Source organism: Notothenia coriiceps, unplaced genomic scaffold, assembly GCF_000735185.1.
Source record: "Notothenia coriiceps isolate Sejong01 unplaced genomic scaffold, NC01 NC01_scaffold00000339, whole genome shotgun sequence".
In the NCBI taxonomy this organism is placed as follows: domain Eukaryota; kingdom Metazoa; phylum Chordata; class Actinopteri; order Perciformes; family Nototheniidae; genus Notothenia; species Notothenia coriiceps.
In genome coordinates, this window is record NW_011333040.1 from 16,308,016 (window position 1) to 16,322,608 (window position 14,593).

At 40.2% G+C, this 14,593-nt stretch overlaps 1 protein-coding gene across 1 annotated transcript; it reads right to left on the reverse strand.

Moving 5' to 3' along the window:
* Nucleotides 1–3,191: 3,191 nt before the first annotated feature.
* On the reverse strand, nt 3,192–11,724 carry LOC104947206 (netrin receptor UNC5D-like). Its single transcript, XM_010773181.1, has 5 exons — nt 11,498–11,724; nt 8,370–8,519; nt 6,884–7,048; nt 6,453–6,631; nt 3,192–4,592 (listed from the first exon to the last, which is right to left on the reverse strand). Exons 1-5 carry the CDS (start codon nt 11,720–11,722, stop codon nt 4,394–4,396), a joined length of 918 nt encoding a protein of 305 aa, XP_010771483.1. The 5' UTR covers nt 11,723–11,724; the 3' UTR covers nt 3,192–4,393.
* Between the last annotated feature and the right edge of the window lie 2,869 nt (nt 11,725–14,593).

Here is a 14,593-nt window from a genome sequence, read left to right on the forward strand (position 1 = left end):
AGTTCCTGGAGTCAGAGATAACAGGTTTAAATGCTTCAGCATCCTTAGAAAACACCTCTGCAGTGGATACAAGGTGGGTCGCTGTGCATGGCAATGAACAAAACAGCTTGCATATAACATAGAGTTTCTTTGATATGGTGAAGAAAATATAATAACATTCTTGCCAGACTTTCTGATGACACCCCATGGAGAGGCACAATTAGTTAGAAAGCTGTATGATTTTTCGGATTTGGGGCACACGTAACTATAAAATCTTTATGATTTTGCATATGTTTTTGTATTAGTTTCTGTGTTTATGTGAGAAAAAATGAGGCCTTGGAACAGAACAAAAATCCACATTTGAGAAAAAAAGTCCAAAGTAGGTGTGGGAGAATTTGAATAGGTACATTGGGGACAAAAAAGCTGAGTTTTTGAAAACATATTTGGCAGAATAACACCTTGTTGTCCAAGCCTTGAGCCAAAAAAAGGCAATTTAAGAGAAGTTTCATGGCTTTGCCAACATGATTTCCTTCAAAGTCAAAAGTAATCTCCACTCCAGCCCTGTCCATGAAAATCTTTATGAGGAGGCATAAATCAGAACTTTATCACGTTCAAACTTCATTGTAGATCTGTAGCGAGGTATGGATCCTTTTCTGAATGGTAATCACTCAAAAATGTGTAGTGTATGCTGAGCATACAAACAGAGAAGATGACTAAATTAAAACCTTCTACTGTAATGTGTAAAAACAAGTACTATTTAAATGAGTGTAAAGGTCTTCTGAATATTGTGGTGCCATAACACATCGGCTGTGTCCCATACAACATTTCCATCTCACGTTCCAGTTCTTTTAATGCAACCACAAACTTGGATGTTCAGTAGACCATCAGCTTTTTAACAGGGCGGTTGTCAAGACAAATAGCCTTTTTCAAGCTAAATGTCTTCTGAAATTAATTCCTTGTTAGTGGTGGAGTTTTGGTATTTTCCTAAACTGTTAAGGATGGAAGAACCGTGCCTGACTACCTGTCAAACTACTGCCTATATACAGTTAAACATTCCCCCCCCATGCATTTAAGTGGCTTCGCTCTTTACTACAATACCTGCCTAATGGTCTCCAAACACAGGTGGAAATGAGTGTTGTTGCAATTTTATTTGCTCCAAAAAGCTCTGCCTTTTCAGAATCTAAATAAAGTAAAAAGCTTGTATTAAATCTGGAGGTTGCCAACATTGTCTGAGCCTTAGTAGAAAGGTCAACTCATGATTCTGAAGAAGTCTGCTCAGTGATGATATATCAGGGGGACGTGTTGTGGAGGAATAGCTCAGGAAACTCTTTCAACTCGGATGATTCTTCTTTTGAGACCAGCTACAGTAATACTCTTTTTCCAAGAAAAGCAACGTTTGTTTTGCACCGTAAGCCAAGCTCTGTAGGAGGTCCCATGTACCACACTTTGAGGAGAAATTGCTCTTCCAGGTGGAACTGTGGGAGGCATTCATTCACAGAAAATTGTCAGCATCTAGACTCAAGCAGAAAAATCCATGTCCATGTGTTACTGGAAAGGAGCTGTTGATCCCAGAAGGAAAATAAGTATGAGAATAAACCGATTTCTTAAAAAAAAGTAAATTTAATCCTAAATATGTATCAAAATATAAGCTATGTTGAATCCTTTTTTGAGTACTGATGAAACAAGCTAGGCCCGGTTCGGATCCCAGCTAAAGTTTCATTAAACTTGAATAAATCCCTTCAAATGTACTTTAAATCTTGAAGCTTACAATGGGTCCGTATTACCTTTAGCCATACTTACATTTTCTAAAAAAGCAATTACTCTACTTCATAAACTCCCTAAATTCGATTAGATGAGACTGAACAAACTAAAATGGATCATTTTGGTGTTTGTAGTAGTTAAACAGTTTCCAGTCAATCAATAGCCTTTTAACACTGTTGATTTTATGCTATAGCTCATATAGCCCAAAACCATGTCAATAAGGAGGGTTATCCGTCGTAGCGATTAGCTTACTCAAACAAAAGACTGTATGCTAGCTAGCTCATTATATAGCCCAAAACCTTGTCGCAGAGGAGGCCAAGCTCTCCAGTACTGCTAAAGCTTGTTTAGCACCTGTGCTAATGATATGTAGCAGTAGCATCAAGAGGCTACATTAGATTTCCTTGAGGCTTGCCTTCAGGCAGGATGGTGATCCCAAAATCTTGGATGGCCTTTTGATTAAGAAATAATATTTGTTAGCTTAAGTGATTTGTAAAGTAGAGCGCTTTTATGGAAATATAGTGCCTAAAATAATCACTAGTTCCAGCTATTGTGAATATTTGACTTTTGGTAAGACAAAACGAGATATTTGAATGTGTTCACTTTGGCTTTGGAAATTTGTATTCCACTATTTCCTGGTTCTTTATGGACGAAATTGATAAAATCATTAAGTTATGATTTAGATCATGCCGTCTGTATAAAATAGCCTCCCTGTGCGTTAGTTTCTTTCAGGTGTTAATGTATTCCAAGCTTTGGCCTTTCTAAACAGTGACCTTTTCAGCTGATAGTGCAGAATCAGTCCCTCTGTATGGACTTTTTCCTGTGCATGGTGTCCTTTGATCCATACAGACAGCTTGCTGATAGACTAAAGGTTAGCAATATTTACTGTTCGATTATTCGGCAGTCAGGGCTCAGTAAAAACAGATTTTCATGACGTCAAACTATCGAATGCCAAGCATATCTCTGTGATAAGATACCTCAAAAATATTTCCATGACTACGCATGGACAGGAATTTGCTTTTTCAGCATGAGCCTGCTTGACTCTGCATCCTTCATTTTCAGCTTCGATAGAAACTGTGAGTCTTAGTTAATTAAAGGGATTATTCGACAGTTTGGGAAATTATATTATTTAAAATGTAAAGAAAATGTTTATACCACTCTCATATTAGGAATGGCATGGATCTTCTTATGTAAATAGGCAGAAAAGCACACAGCTTATTCATCAAAATGCAGAAATATGTCTCAATTACTTGAAAACTAAATCTGCCATCCAAGCTTAACCGACGTGGTTCTTTCAAATTTTTCTAACGATAGGATTTCTTTATTTAACATGTAATATCTGAATGCAGTTTTAAAAGATTTATTGTAACTGATTTCTCCACCGTATTTTGGGCTTTCAGGCGTTTCAAGAACTGAATTCATTAAGTAGATGAAAAGAGACAGCCAACACAGAGTTCAACACAAAGTCACTTTATCATGTTTTTGGGGCAGGTGGAGCAACTCTGCCTGGGGAAGAGGAGAGAAGGGAGTGGGAGTGAGAGTCGGCGGCGTGTCTCCAAATAATGATCTCCAGGTATTTTCGGATAATCCAAAAAACGGCAGCTCAAATCAAGCCACACATTAAAAGTCAAAATGTAGATAAAAAAAAAAAAAAAAGTCCCAGAGGGTCTTGAAAGTACACACCACTTAACCAGCATCAACACGTAGCAGCATATGTAATGTTCACAATGTTTGACTGGTATAAAGTCCCCTATTACACAGAGAGACATTCATTTTCCAACAAAAGAACCAAAAGCTGATCAGTAGACATTATGGGATGTGGTGCACCTCTGGCTGCATTGCATTATACATTGGGATCAATGATCCTCTTCTGCAGCCTTAGCTTTGACATTGTGTTATGCAAGTGTACTTGAAAATGTTCTACGTGTGGGCGTCTTTAAAAATAATAGTTCTCTTCTTATACAGCCTTACATTGTTTTTCAGCATGTGGACATCATCAGAACATTTTAAATGCTAATCGTAGTCAGTATCTTTGACCTAAATTCTGACGAAATAAATATATCTGGTATCCATGACTTTCAGTTTCCTCCTCTAACTCCAGCATTCTTTTTACAGATACTTTGTAGAAAAAGGAAAAGAAGCATTAGGAGATATGTTAAATGAATGACAACAAAATGACATTACACTAAACATTTTGACAGCCCAGAGGACTGTTTGAGGGTGAGAGCCAGCACATCTGATCCGGGTAAAGTCACAACATCAGTCTGGTTAAAACACACTCCAACCTACACAGAGAATCCTCTTCAATCACCATCATCCTTAAATACAGATATCAAACCTGTCAGGAGACATTTCTCAATCAAAGATGGTGGTGAGATCTCGGTCTAAAATGTTTTGTAAGTGCCTCTCAATAACTCAAATACTTCCCCACTCATTTCCTTCTTTGTCTTCCCTTCGTTCTTCATTCCCATCTGTCTGTATGTGCTATTTGATTTAGCAGAGGTGTTCCTTTAGTAACAGTCCAAACTGAGTTTCCCTGCTGTCCTCTTTGCGCTCCTGCTCCTCTTCCTCACCACAGGTTAGCTAGTACACCTGATCACCAGTGTTCATGCAGTAAAGGTTCGTAATTATTCTGATCTGCTGCTGTAGACCCGCCCTACCCAAGTGGAGTGAATTCAGAGTCCCGTTCTTCTCTGCTGCAGCCGTGAATGGCGGTCCTGGGGGACTGGACCTTGCCGATTTCTTCAAGGGCGCTGGCCAGAGAGTCCAGGTCCCCCGAGTCCTGGTGCTGGGCTTCCCACAGACTCAGAATCACTGAGGAGGGGCTCTCCTGACATGCAAAGTAGCACAGGTTCCTACAAGCCAGGGAAACAGAATTCTGTATTACAGTGCGGATCACATGGGAGGAGTAACAAAGGAGAGTGTCAGTTAGTGATTCATCAATGAAGTGACTGCCTTGCACTATCTATGATAAGAAGACACATTTTAAAAGATGTGCTCCAGTGATCAAGCTTCCCCCAAGTTTATTTTGTAATAGACTAAACAGCCAGAGTTCCTGACTTTTAGCCCAATGTATTGAAAACTCAAAAACACTGGATCTCACATTTACCACAATACAACTCAATCAAGTTTTTTCATTGAACATTTTCACTTTTTCAACACTCCAGACCCGAGTCTACAGATCCATTCTGGGGTCACATGGTAGAAAATAGTTGATGTGTGAATCCATGCTAAATAATAATTTTTGCTTTTGATAGTTCCACAAGTTCACTTCAATATAACGTTTACTGCTACTGCAGTACTTTGTGTTATATACAGTAATAATATTGCCACTCTTACATTAATAAGGAATCTAGCTTCTTCCTTTATCACTGAGAAACAAAACAACCTATAAATCAAAACAATACATAATTGAATGAATACATACATATTCCTCATTTGGTGTGTACCCAACATTTAGACTTTTTCATGTTTAGAATTCATGTGCACATACATTTTGTGTATGCAGGATTTTGCCTTTTTTAAATATGGTAATTTCTAAATGCCACGCCTGCTTTCTCTATAGAACCCTTGTCTGTCAGAAATACAGTCAGCATAGATCAAGTCAACTCATTTGTCTCGAGTAAAAGCATTGATGAAGTGAAATCCAGTTACAGAGTGTAGCATGGTTTATTGTATAATAAAGTCATGATTTTCTTTGTGTCCTGTTGTTATAACGCCTATCCAACAGAGAGCACTGTTTCCTCACAATGAGATTTCCTCTGTTGCCTTTAACCTTGTTTTCTTTTCTATCCCACTTTTCTATCCTTGGTATAAAGATGTTCCCACACATTCAGAGACATAATGAACCTTAATTAAGTAGAGACATTTATAATAAATGCTTCTTGGTGAAAGAAATACGAAATCCTTTCCCATTCTTCAGTCCAAGATGTTTGTTCTCAGCTTCGGTTTGAATATAATTCCTTAATCACATAGTTTCAGTCGCAGTTTCTTTGTGAATCTTTCCCTCTTATGATTCTTGATTTGGCAAAGAGAGCATTTTCTACTTTCAGTACTTCCTTTTCTCGAGTGCTTGAAGGAGCAGACTGTGAGCTCTTGATTATTGACTCCTCTTCTAAAGCACAAATAGAGATCATCCAATTCTAAAAACCTAATATCCTCTGCAGCCTACGCAAATACTGACCTGGCACAACCTCCGAAAAGTTTAGCAGGAGTTGAAGGATGCAAAGATGCTGCTAATGAAGAGTGCTAACATGAACACATTTTCTTGCCGGAGGCTGGCCTGTCAGCGGTCTCAGACCTTCATCTTATTTCTGCAAAACACGGCATATTCACTGCACTTACTCTGACTAAAGATGGCTTTTACATCCCCCCCCTCACACTCCCTCTCTGTGTATGTGTTACTAGATCTATAATGAAATCAGCAGTGTGGTGTGTTACTGAAGGCTGCTTGGTGATGGAAGATTAAGGCTGACACAATGCCTAAATTCTAGATTAAAAATAGTATTCAAAGTGGGAGCAACGTTTTGATAAACGAGAACATCCAGCATTTCTGCTTTTTATTCATTATGCTGTTATAACACCTTAAAGCAACATACAGGCACATTCATCTATCTGAGCTTGTCCTCAGTGAGTGGTAAAAGACACCTGCATACAATAAAGAAGGATAATCAAATATAGGTTTCAGAGCTCTATAACTCTGACACCTCTCATACCTGTCTATGTGGAGCTTTTGAGCCAGGAGCTGCCAGTCCTTCCCCTTGGCATTAGCAGTGTCAAAGGTAGCGCTGATCCGCTGACGGATGGACAGAGGGATTTTAAAAGCCCTTGACCCTGTCTGAGAGGTGATGGTACAGTCTGACTGAGTGAAAAAGGGAACCACTCCCTTTTCATTCTGGCAGCACGGAGAAAAAAGAAAGAGGTTTTAGGGTGATTTTTGAAAATGCGGCTGAAATTCTCAAAATGAAGACAAGGACAAGGATTTATCAAGACAATTTGCAATCTATACATGAAAAGCTCCCTGAGAGGCTCATTAAGCAAGCCCTTAAATCAAATCAAGAGTTTTTCAGCGTAATAAAAGAACCTATTAACAAGCTGCTTGACTGCCCACGTAGCGAGGACACACTGTCTGCCTCTCACTGCTCACCTCCACCACAGACGTGTACACCTGCAGGATCTGCTCTTCGCCTTTCACCTGGCGGACGCTGATCTTGCAGGAGAGCTGAGACGACGAGTGGCTGTATCGTTCCAGAGAGAAGGCACACTGCAGGGGACGCTGGCTACTGGCCCACACCTGAGAAAAGGAGAACTCCTGCAGAGCAGCACAGACGGAGAGAGGACAATGAGAGGATTAGATAGAGGAGACAACACACTCATTAAATCAAAGGCATTAGTTATTTGAAAGCTGCTTTGTCACCCACTTTGCCGTGTAAAAAGATTAATTAAGAGCCAATGAGTGGCCTCTTTAACCAATCAATGGTGTTACCTAATCAAGCAGTTTACCCGTCAGACAGAGCACCAACAGGCATTCAGAGCCTCTGGGACCAAAATGTATCCTGCTTACATCTGGAGAAGAGTCATTAGTGCGAAAATGTAATAAAATATACATTATGTTACTGACTGTTGCCTGGGAGAAATAATCTAGTTACTTGATATTACTTTTGCATAATAACTATGGCTAGTCTCACATGCAAGCATTAGGTTAATCTTACAGTCCTAAACCAGCATCATTAGTCACTGAATTAATCATTACGCCATCCACTTTTAGTTAAAGAACAGCCAACAGCATTAATTACACTGCCATTTCTTGTCTTTTATGTTTTCTTTTCTAACTTTGGATAACATGCCTTGATCAATCGTGTAAATGCCAAAGTCTTAGATCAGGAACTGTAACGTCATTTTGGAATGAAGACATGGATGCCTTAATTTGCCCTGTTGCACTTCCCTGCAAAGTGGCAGTTGGAAAACTAAGGAGCTTTCGAGTAAATGGAATCGAAGAGGCCAATTTTACCTTCCATTACTAACTACTGTGTGACCCAGACGGTGTCGTGGTGAGAGCAGGTCAAAAACACTGCTGTACGGATGAATCATCCTCTTTTCACATCCATCAGACAGGAGGATGGCTACTTGTGAAAGCCTCCTTTAGAGCGGAGTGGTGTCTGAAGGAAGCCTACAGTCATCTTCTCTGTAGGACCCTCACATGGCAGCTTTTACTCTCTAAAAAGCCTTGTTGGTATTCTGGCAGCACTACGGTGGGCTAATTCTGCTAATAGGATGTCACTGTTGTGATAAACATCACAGGGCAGAGCAGAACATGCAGTGTGTGGACCTCTAGGAAGCTGTGTGTGTGTGTGTCTGCCTGGCAGTCATAATTAGTTTTATAAGGGTGGGTGAGTGAGATAGCTAGCCTTAGCGATCTCCTGCTGTGCCCTTGCTGCTGTCCTTTTGCTTTGATGTGGCCATGTTAGGAAAAGGGAAACTGATAGAGGAGAGGAAGCACAGCAGATGAAGGTGCATGGTTTCTCTGTGACCCTCATTAAGGGGAGCTCCATTTACATCAGAAGTGCACACACTGTAAACTTGATCGCACTTTTACACTTACTGACACCATCCCATCGTAATGAGCTTCCTACCTGGCAGGTGGTGAAAGGCTTGATGCTCCAGAGTAGCTGTGGGACGTCCTGGATGGATACCTGCAGGCTGAACGTGTTCCCCCTGAACAGCATCATTTTAGGCTCTTCCAGCAGCCGCCCCCCCCTACTGCGCTCGCCCGCCGCCACCTCCTGATCAATGAGAGGAGGAGGGCAGAGGTTAGGGTCTATATTTTATTAGGTTGACACAATCTGAGTATCAAGCCAGGACTCAAAAGTGCTGATAACAGGAATCTGAATCAAAAACACTTCATCTGTACCACAGCGCGGACATTATAATTGTTACAGCAAAGGGAGAGTGCAGATAAAAGGAAAAGAAGCGTAGGTTGGTCAAATAAAGAGGAAAGCACACATGAATCAAATAAGTACATATATATATATAATTATAATATATAGAAAATAATAAGTAGCAGAGTTATTAAGCAAGTAAACATATAGAATGTGCGAAGTATATGAATAATAAACCAATATCCTCTCATAGAAACAGGTCTGCAAGGGTAAAGAGTTTTAAAGAAATGTAAGAAATTAAAAGGAATAATTAAATTAATTATCGACTAATTTTAAATAAAATAGTAGTTATAAAAGTTAAGAAAGATTCTCTATATTCTCGATAGAACTCTAATAGGAATATTGTTGCAAAATTCCAGTATAAAGAAGCGCAAAAAAAGAAAATATGAAGAATAAATTAAACAAAATTTGATATTTGTACATTTAATTTAACACTTAACTTGACTTCACATCTGATACTGTACATGCATATCAATTTGCCACTGACCAGGACTTATTTCTTTTATCCAGATTTTGAACCTGAGTATTTTATATATTTTGTATTTCTTCCTTATTGTTATCTATTACATTTGCACTCTTCCCACTATGTACAGCGATTACTGCAGAGCAATTTCCCCCCGGGATAAATACTTCTTAGTTTTATCTCATCTTATCTATTCTTGCTTTGAGAAACACTGTGACCATGATGCAAAATAAAAATCCTTGCTAAACGAAAAATAAAAGCTGGCATTTTGAACCTTTAAAATGCACCCAAAGCGATTAGCCTCTGAAAGTTAAAGTTAACGGTGGCCCTCAGGAGCCACTGCTGCCCGAACATAAATGAAAGAAACTGATGCACTGCATCGCTGTGAAAATCAGATGAGGGAAAAGAAAGCTGCCTGATTTGTTATTCACACATATTGGTTGTTGAAGACAAAGACAAGACAAAAACAGAGAAAAAGATCTCAACAAAAGTCCTTTGTCAATATTATTCCTTTTGCCTTGCAGACCTGGGATATTGTAATTCTCTGAATCAATAGGAAGCAACAACATCTGTGTGCATATGTACTTGTTTTTGTTTACATTCTCTGTATCTAGGGAATGCAGGTATGTGGGTGTGTGTCCGGTCGGCTTGATGTTTTTCTTCTCAGCACAAAGAGAGGAAGGGATGCAAAGCATACTGTCTGTCCAGAAGCTGATCAATTCCAGCTTCGAGCTCACAGGGGAAATTAATTGTCGTATAAAGCACAAACAAAAGCCAACACAAAAAGAACAATGAACAAATAACCATGCCTGACTTATGGAGAGGTGGTTCGGACTGGCTCCTGGTGCTCACAAGCTATTTCTCTTTGTTCACATGCAATTCTAGCACTTGAATGAAGCCAGAAGTGAAGTTCGGCCAGTGGCAGTTCAGCTATCAGCACGACTTGAGAAAAGCTGAATGCGTTTAATTAAGCCAGGAGACAAATTGCTCTTGCTAAAAAAGAATGTGTTGGCTGCAGAACACTGCAAAGAGGAAGGGCACACTTTTGTGCTGCACTTGAAAATGTGTCTGTGTTTTAACATGTTAAAATACTGTGCAAATGGAAAGCAATGCAGAAACACATTTAATTAACAGAGAGCAAATTCAATTACGCAAAGAAAGGGCAGAGAAGCAACCTTGGAGCATCTGTTGTCTTTGTAATTAAAAGTCCCTCTTTGTCTGTCTAGTCATCAAGCATCTCCCCCTAGCAGTGCTACTGAGCAGGCAGGTCTTCAGTGGAGCAAAGAAAAAACCCAGACAGCAATTCTCTCAGGCAAAACAAGCAGCCACAGACTCCCAACCCTTTGCAATTTAGATTTCTTCAATCAAATATTTATAATCATACTATTTTAGGATTTGGCGGTTTAGTGGATGGCGATGTTGGCCTGTTGGTCAATCCACCATTAAAAGGAATGTCACGGAATGTTCTATATTCACTATTCCCAGATGATGTATCCTAATGACTTTTGTGATCTTCTTCCAGTAGTGCCACCATAAAGGATGACATTTGTGCTTTTGGGGGAAATGTCAGGACAACTTTTGGATGGATTTTCATTCAATCTGGTTTAAACATTGATGTTCTGCTCAGGATGATTGTAGTCACATGGATGATCTATAACTTTATATTTAGAGCCAGCAACAGGTTTGTTGTATTTAGTTTTTTCTACAACTTTAGTTTTTAATTGAATACATTAAAATGTCACATGTCTAAGTACAGCCTATAGACTGAATATGTGAAATGGACAATTGCTTTGAAGATTGGAGTTTGGCATAATGGAAGTTTTGCCATCGCCTTATTGTTTTTTTCGGACATCATTTAAAAAATAATCGTTATGCTGATTCAAAGACAACTTACATTTTGCGAATGAGTACATAAACTCATTAGGAAATGTTTGTTGAGGTAATATATGGAGTAAGAAGTAGGGTCATTTCCACATAGATTCTATGCAATCACACTTCTGTTTGCAACCCGTGAAGTTGCTGATCTTTAGAAAAAAGGCAAGCAGAAAAGAGCAATGAATTGGCATGGGGAAGAACTCTTTTCAGACCAGGAGTTGCCGCTTTGTGCAGGTCGAATTTAAGGAATTTACTTTGCATCTTTCATACAGGAAACAGATTTTTGTACTTTTCTCCTGTCAAATATAACAATATGGTTTTATGAACTATCTCAGCAAAGTAAAAGATTATTGTTGTAAATCAGTATTTTTGGAAATATTGAAAAATCTGAACTATTAGATTGTAAGCATATAACTTTCCAACTACATTGAGTCATCCACATTTGTCCATTGTTCCCTTCAGTACCCTCCCTCTCTCATTCTACCTGAAATACGTGGGGGGTGTCGTCCACACAGTAGACCCTGAGGGTGAAGCCCAGAGAGTTGTTGCTGTCTGGACTTCCAAACACAGCCAGCCTCAGCCTCTTGGCCGCCTCCTGGTTCAGCGGCTCCCCCACCAGGGCGTAGCGCCCCGGGTGCTCCAGCAGCATGTGGCACCTCTGAGTCTCCAGCAGACAGTAGCAGGATGTGCTCTCCTCATCCACCGACATCACTTCCTGTGGAGACAGCATAAGGAGAGACCAGATTTAGTTTTGATGCATGAAGAACATCATCTGAGCCATAAATAGTTACATTTAGGTTTCATCATAAAAACAGCTTAATAACAGACCGCACCCTACCATACACAGTGACACTGAGCATACTGATTCATGATTATTAATATTTCAATTAATGCCAACAAGTGTTTGCAGAGGCCCTAAAAAGGTTTTAGCTTAAAAAGGACCTTTTTTTATTTGTATGTAGTGTCTCTACTGTGACATGTTTCCATGATTTAATGTTCAAAAATATCTTTATGTTTCTCATACTGCCTGTGCTGCAGCACCTCTTTTCACCCTCTGTCTGAAACCAGAGCCCAGTCTGCTCTGATTGGTTGCTGTCCGGTCCTGTTGTGATTCGTCAACCGCTTAGAGATGTCCCATGCCTTATATATCACGTACAATCTGTTGGAGTGCTAGCCAATAGTAGCGCAAGTTACATACTGTAGTGATGTCACTATGTTACAGGGAAGGAAAAACCCCAAAAGCATAATATGGCATGGTTACTTGTTGCACATTTGATTCATTAATCCCTCTTTCTATCTATTATTTATAACCTGTAAAAAAAACAGACAAGGTTATTATGAACCAGGCAACAAGGTGCATAATAACTCTGTTTTCTTTTGAAATAAGTGGCTCTATTGTTTAAAGATATTATTAACACCCTTGCACAGATAGTAACCTGGAAACTTTCCCTAAGGCATCGACTCAGGATGAGGAACTGTGCAGAGCTGAACCCCGGCCAAATGAATAATGACACATCAACTAAACAGATGGGGATACAGTAACACTGACAAAACGGATTAGTAGGGTGCAGATGTATCCGATGGCCAATTGCTCCTCATCTTGTGCTCAATCCTCCCTAAATCACCTTTGAAACATAACTGTGACCCACGTGTCCCCTCTGCATATGGCCCGGCTGAGCAATGCAGGGTAATTTAGTGGCCCACAGCTTCCTAAACCTGCTCCATTAGCGCTGCAGCAGACATGAAGGATCTCCATGGCATAGCTCTTCCCCGCCAGGCAGCCAGGGAGAAATGATGGAGTCAAACTCTAGCAGTACAAAAGTGCAGGCTTTAATGGGAATGGCACTGAGAGGCAGACGGAGCGAGGGGGAAGGGGAAGAGAGGGGGAGAAAAGACTTCCATCCACCATTATATTACTAATTCCAGAGATTAGGTTTTGAGTAAGCATCCTTCCTGAGATAAAGGGCTCATTATTTCACAGTGACGGGTCAGGCCGTTACATTTTCTCTGAGAACGTCTCTTCTTTCTTCGAACCCGTCTGTGTCTCTGTCTGTCTGCCCCTCCCCGGCCGACTTTCTCTCCTGCATATAGCCGTCAGTGATGGCCGTTATGATCGCTCCCTTTTGTGCAACGCGCCTGCTGGCAAATTACGTCTGTGTAAATGTCACACCGAGTGAAAAGACCAGGCTGGGGAGAGAACATCGGCCCTTCCAAGGTTACGCAAACGCCGGTGGCCCTGGGGTCACCGTTACTCGATGAGGTCCCCGAAGCTTTTTGATGAGGTTAGTTAAACATTAAAAGAGCATCTTAGATATGTCTATCCTCCTGACACGGCACAAGAAAAAAGGGCAGAGAGTGTTTGGATTGAAGTCAGATGTCTGAACAAGTCTCTGAGAAACTGCGAAGAGGCTCTACAGGACATAGTTGAAGGACTTTCAGACGTGTTATTTTACTGAAATAGCTTGAAGTGAGAAAAGAAATCTCACAGGAGCAATCACAGAGATAGAACTATGCTGTATTTAGAGCAGTGGGCACTTAAATAAAAACACTTATTATTATATTTGTTAACCTCATACTGCTGTATCAGTTTGGAATAGATACTTAAACCTTTTTGCAGTTAAAACAAATATTTTCTAGATATTAAAAAGCTAGTTCAGGGACATTATTTGAGCTGAAGCTCACTTCTATTTTAACGAGTAGCACTTGTGGATGATTCACCAATGTTTCTATGTTTTAGTAATTATACCGTATGTCTATGTGTTTTATCTCCGGCTCACTCACTCACTGTTGCAGACAGAGGTAGTCATTTGTTTCCATTTGACACCCAATGGGTTTTTGATTAAGATGAAAACAACACTGCTAAAGCAGATGGATCTATTTGCTGTGTGTTCTTTTCTACAACTCACATGCATCCACAACAAAGTCAATCATGGTAGTCCCAGTATAATAATTACTTTCAAGAATAATTGAGATGATATACTTAAAGGGGAACTATCATGCAAAATGCACTTTTGTACATCTTTTATACATGAATATGTGTCCCCCGTGTTCCAGGGAACTCACCAAGTGTCAGAAAACACAACCCTCTCTATTTTCCTCCATACCCAAATCTCTAAAAAAGGGGCTGCAACGGATCTGATACAGACTGATCCAGATTTGAACACTGTCCTGACGTCAGGACGGTGGCGCTACGGCTATTGGTCAAGTTCTCCACCTATCAGCGGGAATGAGAGGTTGGGGCTCGAAAGCGCTGGAACGCTGTATTACATAGCAGCACTCGCTGCCAGACAAGAATATACCTGGACCACAAAAGCACACGAAGCAAGACTTCCCTTGCATGGTGCGCATGGTTCCCTTCTGTTTATTCTCTGCTGTGACTCTTTTCCTCCCTCCCACGAGGCAATGCGTTTGCGCCTCCGGGGAGGCTTTAAAACAAATGAAGTAATGACTCGCCGACCCGTTTTGTTGGGTCGCAGTTAAATGCCATTGCTACACAAACGCCACATGCGTCAGAGCTGATGGCTGCGTTACAAAATACAATTTTTTTATTATTTTTTATATATAATTTATTTTTTATTTT

What these genes read in the sequence shown, in the direction of transcription:
- LOC104947206 (XM_010773181.1), bottom strand. Translation starts at nt 11,722, where the DNA reads ATGTCGGTGGATGAGGAGAGCACATCCTGCTACTGTCTGCTGGAGACT. An exon ending in AGCCTTTCACCACCTGCCAG is followed by an intron (nt 7,049 to 8,369) that starts GTAGGAAGCTCA and finishes GCTGCTCTGCAG; the next exon opens with GAGTTCTCCTTTTCTCAGGT. An exon ending in TGTACACGTCTGTGGTGGAG is followed by an intron (nt 6,632 to 6,883) that starts GTGAGCAGTGAG and finishes CCGTGCTGCCAG; the next exon opens with AATGAAAAGGGAGTGGTTCC.